This window comes from Periophthalmus magnuspinnatus, chromosome 22 (assembly GCF_009829125.3).
Source record: "Periophthalmus magnuspinnatus isolate fPerMag1 chromosome 22, fPerMag1.2.pri, whole genome shotgun sequence".
Taxonomy (NCBI): Eukaryota; Metazoa; Chordata; class Actinopteri; order Gobiiformes; family Gobiidae; genus Periophthalmus; species Periophthalmus magnuspinnatus.
The window spans coordinates 6,073,006-6,087,165 of NC_047147.1; the positions used below are offsets into that span (position 1 = coordinate 6,073,006).

The following is a 14,160-nucleotide window of genomic DNA, read 5'->3' on the forward strand; positions in this document are numbered from 1 at the left end:
TTTCTTGACGAGTATTGAAACATCGCTTGTAATCTATCCTCATCACGATGTTCATAAGCGAGTCCACACGTCCCGTCCGCCTTCTGCGCTCGCACGAAAAGTTAAATCGGCGAAATGGCTCGGGGCAGACGCGGGCCAGCTGATTAGGTAGACCACAGTGTAATAAAGAGGTCGTATATTTGATCCCTATAGTACTGGCGGCGTGTCAATTAACAGATTGCGGGTATTAGCGGATCGGTGACCTGGCTAAGTGTCGCTCGCTGCTCTCGAAGGCGCGGGTCAGCGGTGGAAGTCGGCTCTTGTTTATTTTGCGGCGCGGTTGGACTCCTAAAGCCTAAAGACTTAATTCGCTAGAGTCACCTTTGTGCTCGCAGGTCTTATTAAACAGCTCTGTCAAAGAGTTGTTTCAAGGTAAACTTTGGGAGAACTTTTGGCTACAGCGGCAATATTTAAGAAGAGTGTTATAGACCAGAGTAAACAGTATTTGAAGTAATAGGTGAAGTAATATATGAAGTAATACGTGAACGACTGGCACGGCTTAATAAGGGCAGAAAGTGAATTTGTTGTGGTTGGTAGAAAGAAAGGAGTTGGCGGTAGTAGTAGTAGTAGTGGTAGAAGTAGTAGTAATAGTGTAGAAGCAGGTAGTTGTAGGATATAGTAGTAATAGTAGTAGAAAGCATTATTTATTGAATGTAGTAGAGGTAGTACAAGTTTTTTTTCAAGGCTATTTTGTCATTAATTAAAGTATATATTATAGCATAGGCTTCATATATTACTTGTAATAAGGGTAATGCAGTAGTGGTAGTAGTAGTAGAAGTAGGTAGTTGTAGGATATAGTAATAATAGTAGTTTATTATAAAGTCCTAGTCCTAGTTTAGACCTGGAATAGTCCTGTTATAGACCTGGTTTAGTCCCAGATTAGACCTGGTTTAGTCCTAGATTAGACCTTGAATAGTCCTGTTATAGACCTGGTTTAGTCCCAGATTAGACCTTGAATAGTCCTGTTTTAGACCTGGTTTGGTCCCAGATTAGACCTGGAATAGTCCTGTTTTAGACCTGGTTTAGTCCCAGATTAGACCTTGAATAGTCCTGTTTTAGACCTGGTTTAGTCCCAGATTAGACCTAGCATAGCGCTGTCATATACTTGGTATGATTAAATCTGGTGGTACTCGAAAAGCAGATTTTTTCTTTGTTGTTAAAAGTTTGAGAGGCACTTTTATATTCACTAAACTGTGTAATAAACTGTGGTATCTCTGTACGAACCTCCAACTGCGCATCATTTCACAATCTGTACTGTAATCTGTTGTGATGAAACTCTATTTAGAAACACCAGGAGTAATTGTTATTATGTGCAGCATTGCCCATCGAGCCGAGCTAATGTTTTCATTGGTCACACTCGCTCACCACAATATTATTTGCAATTCAATTTAACAAATGCCAGGTTGCACCGTTACAGTTTAGACTAAAACAAGCACTGGAAAAACACACAGATACTGACTAGAGCTGCATGTACTAGTGCATTTAGCTTAATATACGTATGGATGATAAATAAACTCAGTACAAAGAAGGTCACCTCTGCAGATTGCTCTTTGTAGAGTGACCATTTCACTTGCCAAAACCCACAATTCAACTCTCACTACACTCGTAAAAAAGACAAATGTCTGGTCTCAGAGAGTTGTGAAAAGCCCAATAAAAGCTATGAATTAGGACGCTCAGAATGCAGAAGGAAAGTGAGGAATAACTTTGGATCACTGCAAGCTGTAAAATGAACTAGTTCTGTTTTTCACATTTTTAAGGCCGTAAAAAATCCGGCACAGCCCTATGACAAGTGAAGGGGCGGGGCTTATATGTATTTATTTTGAGTTATTTATCTTTTTTATACAGAGAGACCCACTTGGACTCTCTTTTTCATGGGTGTCCTGTTCATTCTTTTAGTCTTAGCTGTCATCTTGTGTGAAGTACATTTAAACTCCTAAAACCGGAGCTCTTTCATGGCTTTATTAATTTCTCGTTGTTATTTAGGCTGATTGGGACCTGATGAGTGTAAAAACAAAGAATTATCTTTTTACATTATGTAGTTTTTGAGAAAAGTGATGTAAAACGAATGTCCTCATATGTGGACATTTTAATTATTTTGATAAAGCGTTTCAATAATGATTTGCAAAAACTATTTATTAAGACCCTGAACACAGCAACATTCGTCCTGAATCATAGCAAAAGATGAAGTTAAAATCTGTCAACTGGACAAATTGTTGTAAGTCCAGTTTTCAGTGTCCAGTTGACAGATTTAAACTTTGTCTTTTGTTATGGATCAGACCTGGACGACTGAGGGTTTACACAGGTATTTGTCCTGAATGTAAAAACAAAATGAGATACAACAATTGTGCCTCTTGGAACAATGTGTCTCGTGTGAAGAGCTGCAGACAGGAGCAGGAGACATGTGCCTTTACAAAAAATAAAAAATAAATTAAATAAATAAATAAAAAAATTCAGAAAATTCTAAACTCTTAAAAATATTCTAAATTGAACATTTTTGCATTGTTGCTGTTCTTTTTCTTCTAAAAATTTCCTTTGTGGCTTAGACAACCCAAAATGTGTTGTCCATAAATGTGACGCCAGGTCTCAGGACGATAGATACACTGCCAGGCCAAAAAAACGTCGCCACCAGAAAATAAGGTCACACACACTAATATTTGGTTGTTCTGCCTTTAGCTTTGATTACGTCACTAATTCGCCGTGGCATTGTTTCAATTTTGCTTCTGCAGCGTCACAAGATTTATTTCCATCCAGTGTTGCATTAATTTTCCACCAAGATGTTGCATTGATGATGGTCGAGTCTGACACTGCACAAAGCTTCTCCAGCACATCCCAAAGATTCTCAATGGGGTTAAGGTCTGGACTCTGTGGTGGACAATCCATGTGTGAAAATGACGTCTCATGCTCCTGATCCACTCTGTCACAATTTGAGCCTGATGAATCCTGGCATTGTCATCTTGAAATATGCCCGTGTCATCAGGGAAGAAAAAAATCCACTGATGGAATAACCTGGTCATTCAGTATATTCAGGTGTCAGCTGACCTCATTCTGCTGAACCTAGACCGAACCAACTGCAGCAACGACAACATATTTGCTTAGTTAAATCCAGGTGGTGACTTTTTTTTTGGCCAGGCAGTGTCAATAAATACTAATCCAAGTGTCTAAAATGAAGTTGTGAAGATTAAACTTGATGTTCTTGATGATTCTTTGAGCACAGACTGTTGCTGAACCTCGAGCGGAACAACTGCAACAACCCCAATTTAAGTATTTACTTAGTTAAACCCAGGTGGCGACTTTTTTTTTGACCAGGCCGTGCAGATAAATACTAATCCAAGCGTCTAAAATGAAGCTGTGAAGATTAAACTCGATGTTAAATGACGCACTCCTGAAAACTGTCAGAAGTCAGAAGTCAAAATCCTCCCAACCCTGTAAGCAAACTCCGCCTAATAACGTTATTGAAGTAAGTGTTTTTCTTCTCAGTGAGGTAATTATACTGCATTAGACTACAAACTTTGCTAATAACAGGTTACAACCTTGTTTGTATAATTAATGCCTCATTAATGGCGAGTCTTTAAAACACTAGAAACTCATCTCTTTCTTCTGTTAAGTGGATTTTAATTGCGAGAATAAATAAATGATCGCTGGTGTTCAGGTGGAGTCTTTTCCTGAGGCGGGTAATTTCATGGCAGAGATGGGCTGATAGTGTGTAGCTTCTATGTTAGCGCTGCGTTTAAGCTGTTTTGATTCACTTGATTACACGTACTGGGGGGTTAAATTAGTATTTGGAGCGAAGGGGAGGAAGAGGATGTGCGCAGACCCAGGGGAGCGCCGGAGATACTTAAAGAACTCCCAGGCACAACTTTGTGACGTTTAGTTTTTGATAAGGTTTTAACAAAGCACCGAATCTGTTATTTAGGCTGATATCATCCCTGTGGTTTTGTATCTCGTAAGACGTTTGTGTTTTCTGCGTTTTGAAACCACAGCTTCAGTATTAGATTACAGTACTTCAATAAACTTCACAACAGCTCGGTTTATTTCTTTATTGGTGGCAATTAAAAGTAGCCAGAAGTGGAGGAAGTACTCAGTCAAAGTAATATTAAAGTTATAGTATCTTATGGGAAAAAAAAAAATTACTTAAATAAAAGTATTAAAGTATTTTGTACAGGTTTTGAGCTCTAATAAATCATCAAATGTGGTGATTTTGATCCAGATTTGTGCAGAAACAACTGAATCGATCGCTGTTTTTATTTGTATATTTTTCTTTTCTCAAATTATAAACATGCTAAAAATAAACCCTGAGTCTTTTTAGCAGCTCAAACAATCATGAAAAATAATTATACTTTTCAGTTCACTTCATAAATGTAGTAGATGTGTAGAGGAGAAAGTGCAGATATCTGATTTCAAAGGTAGTGAAGTAAAAGTAAAACGTATCCACTTTAAAATCTACTTAAGTAAAGTACAGATACCTAAAATGTTTACTTAAGCGCAGTATTTTACTTTACTTTGTTACTTTCCACTACTGAAAATAGTTGGGTATTAATATTAGTCTAAGTACTAGTAGTAGTATTAGTAGTAGCAGTAGTTTTAGTATTAGTTTTACTTTTAGTATTAGTATTAGTATTAGTTTAAGTAGTAGTAGTAGTAGAAGTATTAGTTTTAGTATTAGTAGTAGTTTTAGTATTAGTATTAGTCTTAGTAGTATTAGTAATAGTAGAAGTATTAGTTTTAGTATTAGTATTAGTAGAAGTACTAATATTAGTTTTAGTATTAGTATTAGTAGAACTATTAGTATTAGTATTAGTAGCAGTAATAGCAGTAGTAGTAGTATTAGTAGTAGTATTAGTAGAACTATTAGTAATAGTAGTATTAGTATTAGTAGAACTATTAGTATTAGTATTAGTAGTAGTAATAGCAGTAGTAGTAGTATTAGTAGTAGTATTAGTAGAACTATTAGTAATAGTAGTATTAGTATTAGTAGAACTGTTAGTAGTAGTATTAGTATTAGTAGTAGTAGTAGAAGCTTTTCAAAATTCTGAATGTGTATTGGACATCAACACTATACGTTTTAGTGGAGTTTTTGTGTAATACTTTACTAAAGGTGATATACACATTTCCTCTCGTTGCTTTAAAGAGGAAACTAAACCCATCTGCACCTCACACTACACTGTGATTGGTTAAAATCACCTGTCAATCACCCGAGGAGCAGTGGAAATGTCTGTGTTTTTGAGCAGGAAAACCACAGACTCAATATCACCAAAGTATCATGTTCACACTGTGGTTTTATTCTGTGAGTACACGGAGCGCAGTACTGATGGTGTACAAGTATTGGAAACAGCAGGAGAAGATTTTCTTTTCTTTTCACAAACTTTGATTGTGATAAAAACTGTTGGGCTGGAAGTGATGATGTCATGGTGTAGTGAGTACTGACTATGATAGTGATTAAAGTACTGTAGTATTAATTAGAATAGTAATATGTAGAGGTAGTGTAGTGTAGTAGTAGTGGTAGTAGTAGTAATAGTAGTAGAAGTGGTAGTGATAATGGTAGTAGTAGTGTTAGTGGTAGTTGTAATAGTACTAGTGGTAGTGATAGTGGTTGTAGCAGTCGAAGTAATTGTAGTGTTAGTAGTGGTAATGGTAGTAGTAGTGACAGTGATAGTAGTAGCATGAGTGGTAGTAGTAGTAGTGGTAGTAGTAATTGGATTTATTATGGTTGTATTGTGAATAACTGTAAAAGTGATAAAAGTAGTATTATTTGGAATAGTAGGGATAGCAGTAGTGTAGTAGTAGTAGTAGTAGTAGTAGTAGTAGGGATAGCAGTAGTAGTAGTAGTAGTAGTAGTAGAAGTAGTCGTAGAATATAGTGCAGTGCTTTTAAACATTCTGTATTTAAATAGTAATAAACCAACAACACAATTCCGTGATATTTTGAGTTACCTTCTCTTCCTCCTCAGAAGTACCTCCAAACTCACACATAAATATATTCCTTTCTCCTCAGACTCCTAAATGTTGGACGGGCCGCTTCCTCATGAACCTGTGGGCCATCTTCTGTTTACTCGTGCTGTCGAGCTACACTGCGAACCTGGCCGCGGTCATGGTGGGGGAGAAAACCTTCGAACAAGTCTCCGGTATCCACGACGACAAGGTCAGGACCCTCACAAGGACGCGAGACCACTTTGTGCATGTCGTTGTCTCCATGAGCATATTGACACATCGCCTACTGTAGAGACAAGGACGAGCTAATGAGCCAAGACTTGAACTGTTTGTGAAGGATTACGGCGCCTATATATGAGCCTATAGCAAGGTCAAGGCCCGTTGAATTTCACATGAGCGCTTTATAAAGGCCTTTTTGAACCTTACACTGTATCTATTGTCCATGATGTGTCCTGTGTCATTGGGGCTCCACTTGTAGTCCTGGTACTATGCACGTGTAGTAGCTGTGTGTGGGCCTCAGTACTACACTAAGACACATGAAGGTTTTGTTTATTCATGGTTTAGAAGGTAAAGCGAGTTAGTTCAGTTGGTTTAAACCTCTTGCAGAGTCTTGGTTTGGTCCAGGTTTAGTCCTGGTTTAGCACAGGTTTAGTCCAGGTTTACTCCATGTTTTATCCAGATTTAGTCCAGATGTAGTCCTAGTTTTGTCAAGGTTTAGTCCTAGTTTAGTCCAGGTCTAGTCCAGGTCTAGTCCTAGTTTAGTCCAGGTTTAATCCGGGTTTAGTATAAATTTAGACCAGGTTTAGCACAGTTTTAGTCCAGGTTTAGCATAATTTTAGTCCAGGTTTAGTCTAGGTTTCGTCCAGGTTTAGAACAGGTTTAGTCCTAGTTTAGTCCAGGTTTAGTCCAGGTCTAGTCCTAGTTTAGTCCAGGTTTAGTCCAGGTCTAGTCCAGGTCTAGTCCTAGTTTAGTCCAGGTTTAATCCGAGTTTAGTATAAATTTAGTCCAGGTTTAGCACAGTTTTAGTCCAGGTTTAGCATAGTTTTAGTCCAGGTTTAGTCTAGGTTTCGTCCAGATTTAGAACAGGTTTAGTCCTAGTTTAGTCCAGGTTTAGTCCTGGTTTAGTCCAGGCTCAGTCCAGGCTTAGTCCAGGTTTAGTCCAGGTTTAGTACAGGTTTAGCACAGGTTTAGGCCAGGTTTTGTCCATATTTTGTCCATGTTTTGTCCATGTTTTGTTCCGGTTTAGTACACGTTTAGCACAGGTTTAGTACAAGTTTAGCACAGGTTTAGTCTAGGCTTCATCCAGGTTTAATACAGGTTTAGTCTGGTCCAGAATTGGGATAGTCCTGTTTACAGTTGTCTTAGCCTGTTTTCACACACCGCATCAAAATTGGAATTAAAGTGGGACTAAACTCGGACATAAACCTGCCAAAGACCAGGACTAACCCAGGACTAGAACCGGACTAAACCAAGTCTACATTATGCACTAAACCAGGATTAAACCAAAACCAAACCAGGACCAAACCAGGACCAAACCAGGACCAAACCAGGACCAAACCAGGACCAAACCAGGACAAGTGTGAGCACAGCCTCAGTGATACAGATATAGTTTAACTCTGTTTTTCGATTATAGTCATGGGATGGACTTAGTTCAGCCCCAACTAGTTCAGACACGGTTCACATTTTGGGATTATAACTTTAAAATTGTCCTGGACCTGTTTTTCTCCCTTTTTCACAGATATTTAGTCTAATTAGGTTAGAAAGATGAGCGCTTCAGTGGGTCGATCAGGTATAAGGTCAGGTTACAGACAACACAAAGAAAAATCTGAGACACTTCGACTACATTAAAAAGTCCTTTATTATTTATTATTATTAAACGGGACTCGCCTCCACGTTTCAGCCATGGGGCCTTCTTCAGGACAACAATAAAAAGACCCCAGGTGCTTTTAAATCGACCAGGAACATGTATGTTTCAGTATGTTTCCCTTTGTGCTAGTTAGGCCTGTCACGGTAACACGATTTGAAGTTACGGGAGGAAATATAGACAATAAACAATTATAATGAAATCAATTTATGCCACTGACACATTACGCCAAAGCAGGATTTTCCCCAAAAAAACAATTCTATATGTGCAATGTCTTATAAAACATGAAATGCAATAAATAAACAGCAGAAGGAAACACTTTAGTCGTATGTTTGCATCTTTAATAAGTCACAGAAGTGTTTTACGGTTTTACTTAGGACTGAAAAGCAGAACACAACTGTAAGAAAGTAGTTCAACTGTTTATTATCCAGGCTAGTAATCATATAAATGTGGTAAGTGTGAGGCTGGGGGGTCCAGAGGTGCAGACAGGCAGGTATACAAGCGAGGAGACAGGTAAGCAGCTTCAAAAAGTAAAAACAGAGGCACCTGAACGCAGAGATTGTAGTACAAAACATCTGAAAAACTGCGTCTACCAACTGGAGAAGTTTCAACAAAACTGTCGTGGAGCGGATGAAAAAACAGGTTTCTTGTACAGCAGGTAACGAGGGAAATGAGATCCAGGTGTGTCAGGTGTGAGATCAGGTGAGCCGACGCCCAGGTGGGACGAGAGACACACGACACAGAAGAGAAAACAGCAAAAGGGAGGAGCCTAACAAGAAGTCTGTAATTTGATCCTCTGCAGCTCAAATATTATTTAAAAAAAATAACAGAAAAATAACAAAAAATCCCTCACTAGTACAAAAATAAAAAATAAAAAAATAATAATAAATACATATAAAATAAATAAAACATAAAAAATAAAAAATATTGACCCCCCCAAAAATTATTTATTTTATTTACTATCTAACATATACTGAACAATAAGTTTATATAGTAATTATTGTGACTCTTTCTCTGATGGTTTAGAGGGAATATGCTGATAGAGACCCTAAAAGCAACAAAACACCTCAGTCTTAGTGAACACCTAGATTTTTTTTCCATATTTTTATAACTGTTGATGCCTCATCCTTCATGTTGTGGAGGATTATTATTATTGAATTTAACTATTGATTTTGCAGAACTAGTCTGAAACGCCGGCTACAACTCTTTTAGAATTTAAAACATGTGCCCAGGGATGTAGCACCAGATTCCCACCAAATTCCCGTCCGCACTAATGAAAAATGCACATTAGAGACTTTGTGAGGGGCCCCTTCTTTGGGTGAACAGTTACCTCCCCCGTCGGACGCCCCTGTATGTGTCTTTTGTACTATACACTAGCAACTTCTTACATTATGTGTCCTTACCTTTGTATTTGGTCTGTCTTCTGGATGTTGTGGACATATCTCTGTGTACATATGACTATAGATCGTACTGTACGTTCTTATTTCTACGTAGCTTTATTCTATTTCATGCCACATCACAACATTAGGATCTCATTTCTTCCTCTTTCTGTCCTGATTTTGATCATGTGACTCGTTGCCCGTCTACTTAAAAGTCCCTGACATCTTTTTATTCTTGTACCCCCCGAAGAAGGCCCGAGGCATGTCCCGTTTTTACAACAAAGAACTTTTTAAGACTTTTAATGCGGTCGGAGTGCCTTGTTTTTTATTTTTTTATTTTCGTTGTCTGTAAGTGATATTTAGGATAATGTTTTCCGGTGTTTCTGCTCCAGTTGCAGCACCCTTCCCTGGGGTTTCGCTTCGGGACAGTGAGGGAGAGCAGCGCCGAGGACTACATGAAAAAGAGCTTCCCCGAAATGCACGACTACATGAGGCGCTTCAACCAGCCCACCACTCCGGAGGGCGTGCATATGCTAAAGTAAGACACGCACATGTACACACACAGTTACTATCTGCAGAAAGGTCACATTGTGATTACATGATCCAATCAGAGCTACAGCCTGGATGTGATCAGCGAGACATGAGGCTATTGTAATCTGTAGTGTGTTGTAAAATATATAGGTTCTCATACATCGCCGCAATGAAAAATGGACGTACTCAGCTTGATTACAAAAATATATTTAGAGCCCCGTAAGAAATGAAAGGCGGATTAAACGTATGTCGTCAAGTTTGGTTTTTTTATAGCTGTTTCCAAAAAAATTACTCAAGCCAAGGGTACATCAAGGCAAAGTGGTGAAATTCTCTGGCACCATCGTTTTTTTCATTTTCTTATCCAAACTACACGTGTCAAACTCAAGGCCCGTGGGCCAAATGCAGCCCGCCACGTCATTTTATGTGGCCGGTGACAAAGTAAATTCAAAGGTATGACTGTCTGAAAAAATATCAGCTTATCATTAGGTACACAGTTACACAGCCATTTTTTCATATCTATGCAAATCCATATGCAATATTTGTAACTTGAATAAGTAATAAGGCAATTTAAAGGTACTTACAACAAAATGGTCACTCTCAAAGGGCCAGATGTAACTGCAAGATAAATGTAACTAAATGGATATTGTATTTAAATGACAGCTGACCGATTGTTCATTGTTATATTGTTATGTAAAATATAAGTAAAAGTTTAGTTTAGGTCCTGGTTTGATCCTGATTTAATCCTGACTTGAGTTTGGTCCTGTTCCTGGTTTTGTCCTGGTCTGCGTCAGGTCTAGTACCAGTTTAATCCTGATGTGATGTTTGAAAATATGAAACATTTAACATTTTACTTAAATCTGACCTTAAATGATATGATATATTATTGAGTTAACGCTGCTCATATATTTTTAAACAGCTTGTTGTTGTTGTTGTACTCTGCAGGTCCGAAGGGGCACAAATAGACAATTACACATAATAAATGAATCTTCCAAAGCTGAATTTCAAATCACGCTCCCCAAAACTAAACTAGGACTCTATGAGAGGTTTAAATCAAGTGAAGTCCCAAAACGACTCCCAGAAAAAGCATTTATGGATGATCTATGACTGCATTGTTAATAATGAAACATCCACTATAGACACTGGAGATCAGGTGGTTTTGAGTCAATATTAGCTTTAAACCTCCACCCCTCAGCTCCGTGCTCGCAGTGTGCCCCGTATGAAGTCAAATAACAGGCAGTTGGTAAAGTGTGCACCACCCCGTACACCGCCCTCTACTGTAAACAATATGGCCACATGGGACGACCATTGTTATCAGATCAGCACAAAGTGGACTGTGAAAAGATAACAATAAGCCCCATAGGAATCGTACCAGTGTTTCTAGATGCTTCGGCAACTGTGAAATACAACGAATACACTGAGAGAACACTTGTACTGGCAGGGTGGTTAGCCTCTCTTTCGAAGTACATGTTTTTTTCTGTGTATTTGAGACTCGTTTGTCTTTTCCAGTAGAGATGTATTGTATAAGCAGCTCTTGAGGTCAAAATAAGCCTGTTCTGTACTGTCTGCGTCGATTATAAACTGTTTTATTGTCCAAGAATGACCAAGTGCACGATTGTTTGCATTACTGGCCTCTGAAATTTGGGAAAAACACTTATGAACTCATTGCAGTGAATGATTAAGATGCTCAGGATGCATAAAGTTAATGTTAGACCACTGCAAACAAACTAGTTCTGTTTTTTATGTTTAAGACAGTAAAAATCAGGTACAGCTCCTTTCAAAAGTCATATATGGAGTTGGATTGGCAGATCTAACCCTTCCCTCACCTGCCTGGATGAGCCCTACCCTGTCCTGGATTAGCCCTACCCTGTCCTGGATGAGCCCGTCCCAGTCCCTTAGTCTGGAGTAGGCTCTGGCCCTACAGACTTGAACTTTATCTGAAAATGGATTCGCTGTGTCCTGACTGTCCTGGTTTAGTCTTAGTTTAGTCTTGGTTTAGTCCTGGTTTAGTCTTGGTTTAGTCCTGGTTTAATCCTAGTTTAGTTTTGGATTAGTCCTGCATTTTCCTGTTTAATTTTGTTCTTTATACTATAGTTTGGGTCTTCATTAACCTACGGAAGTGATTATACTTCCTTGGGTCCATATTGTCCTGTTTTAGTCCTAGTTTAGTCCAGGTTTAGTCTTGGTTCAGTCCTGGTTGAGGCCAGGTTTAGTCCTGGTTTAGTCTTGGTTCAGTCCTGGTTTAGTCTTGGTTCAGTCCTGGCTTAGTCCTGTTTTAGTCCTGGTTTCATCCTGATTTTGTCCTGATTTAGTCCAGGTTTTGTCCTGGTTTAGTCCTGGTTTAGTCTTGGTTCAGTTCTGGTTTAGTCCAGGTTTTGTCCTGGTTTAGTCCAGGTTTTGTCCTGGTTTAGTCCTGGTTTAGTCCTGGTTCAGTCCTGATTTAGTCCATGGTAGTAGATTTCTCCTTCACTGTGGTTCTTAGTGCCATTTCTGTTTTTCCTCCTTGTTTTTTTTTTTTTTTTTTTTGAGTTTTCCTTTGCCGAGAAGGAGCGTCTAAAGACAGGGGGCGCTCTGGCACAGTTCTCCATTTCCTTGTTTTCTAATGAACATTGGTTAATCAGTGTATTATTGACCCATAATCAAACCAATGATCTTTTTCAGCCCTAAGACGCAACTACTACTGAAATTGTGGATTTTACAAACATAAACTGAATTAAATTGACTTGAAATCAGTAATTGACGTGAGGTATGATAATGAAACAACAGAATAATTAAGATATGGAGGCTCCAAGGAAGACACAGGACACAGTGGAGGGACAATGTCTCTCAGCCGGCCTGGGAACACCTTGGAGTCCCAACAGAGAAGCTAACGAAAGCGTCTGGGATGAGGGAAGACGGGGAGTCCCAGCTTAAATCGCTAATCCCACGACTTTGCCCTGGATAAGTGGAAGAAAATGGATGGGCAGATAGATAATAATATGGAAATACTGAAACCAACAGGAAGATTTGAATGTAAATTGTCGATAATAAACAAAAAGGCTAATGGTCAATGTCTCTACGTTTAAACAATTAAAGCAGACGGACCAGCGCTTACCCTCTCCCCCGTCTGCTTAAGACTTGATAAGTGGATGAAGATTATTATTTACTGCAAATTGGGGTAAAAAGGTCTTTCCAAAGCTATCATTAAACTGTTGTTGTTTACCTTAGCGAGGTCTAAAATTAAATTGAGCTGCCTTTTAGCCCGTAGTAATTTCTGCTTAAGTGCAGTTTTCCCTCCTATTTTAATCAACAGAGATGCTTATGATGCAGCCCTGTGGTGAAGGCTTTCTTGTTATAGCGAACAAATAGTTTACTTTAGCGGAGATAGCATCACATCAGTTAGCACGGCGCATGCATTTTATATCCCGGATTTGCATGTAGTTCCCTCTTTAGCCTTAAATATTTATATCACGGTTTAAACGAGGCAAACTCTGATATTAGACCACGTATAGAAGTCGTTTAAGTGGTTTTGTTTTGTTGATTTTTTAAAAAAGTGATGCAAAGAATGAAGATCAGGGACGGGCTAATGAATGAAAGACGACGGGGGATTGGCGAGACGAACCTATTAAGTTTGTAAAGCAATTAGAAATAACAAAAATAAAAGAAAACGGCTGGAAGTTTCTGAGTAAAATAAATGAGTTATTCAACTTTGGGTTCGTTCAAAGGGCAAGGACGCGGAATGAGATTAAACTGATTTAAAGGTGGCGCGGGCGGGTTTTTATGTAGTATTTTAACGCGGCGAATCGACGAATCTGGGACACGTCTTTGCCACTAACCATTTCTGCTCTGACTAACCAAAAATAGTGATTTGGGGACGATAATGGAAAATACAGTTGAACTAGCCGCTATCTTAAAGCGACCCACAGACTGTATACTCTAATTTATAATGTATTTATATTTGTTCTACTTCCTGGAGTGCATGCGTGCTACGTAAAACCACGAAATCAAATTGGGTCAAATAAATAATCGTGGTTTTGTTCATCGTAATAGTTCAGACGTAGCAAGAGTTTTACCGAATATCTGTGAACGTTTACCTTCAGTGACCTCAATTTTGAAGCTGCACGATGTAACTTTTCTAGTGGATAGTCTGCCGCTTGCTTGTCTCCATGAAGATGCTATTTCTTTGCCTAGAATGTCCCGCAGTATGGCATTAAACTGTTCAATCTTCATCCAATCTGTGCAGAAGTGATCCCCCCCACACAGTCAGAATGCATGAATGTATTTTGTGCGGTAAAAATATCCACAATCAAATGAGCGCTAGACGTAGACTATATATATAAATGGACGTAGCTAATGTGCTAGCCGCCGCGTTCCAAATAGAAAGACAGCATGAGCGCGAAATGGTTTCTGGGAGCTCTGGTTGTAATTCACTTTCGATTGAAAA

The 14,160-nt window shown here is 38.7% G+C and overlaps 1 protein-coding gene across 1 annotated transcript in view; it reads left to right on the forward strand.

Moving 5' to 3' along the window:
• The window catches only part of LOC117391076 (glutamate receptor ionotropic, NMDA 3B-like), a 262,458-nt gene that overhangs the window by 194,027 nt on the left and 54,271 nt on the right, over positions 1–14,160 (forward strand). The window contains exons 6-7 of the mRNA XM_033988892.2: positions 6,031–6,177; positions 9,602–9,747. Of these exons, the coding sequence (XP_033844783.1) occupies positions 6,031–6,177; positions 9,602–9,747 (293 nt within the window). The remainder of the gene's footprint in view (positions 1–6,030; positions 6,178–9,601; positions 9,748–14,160) is intronic.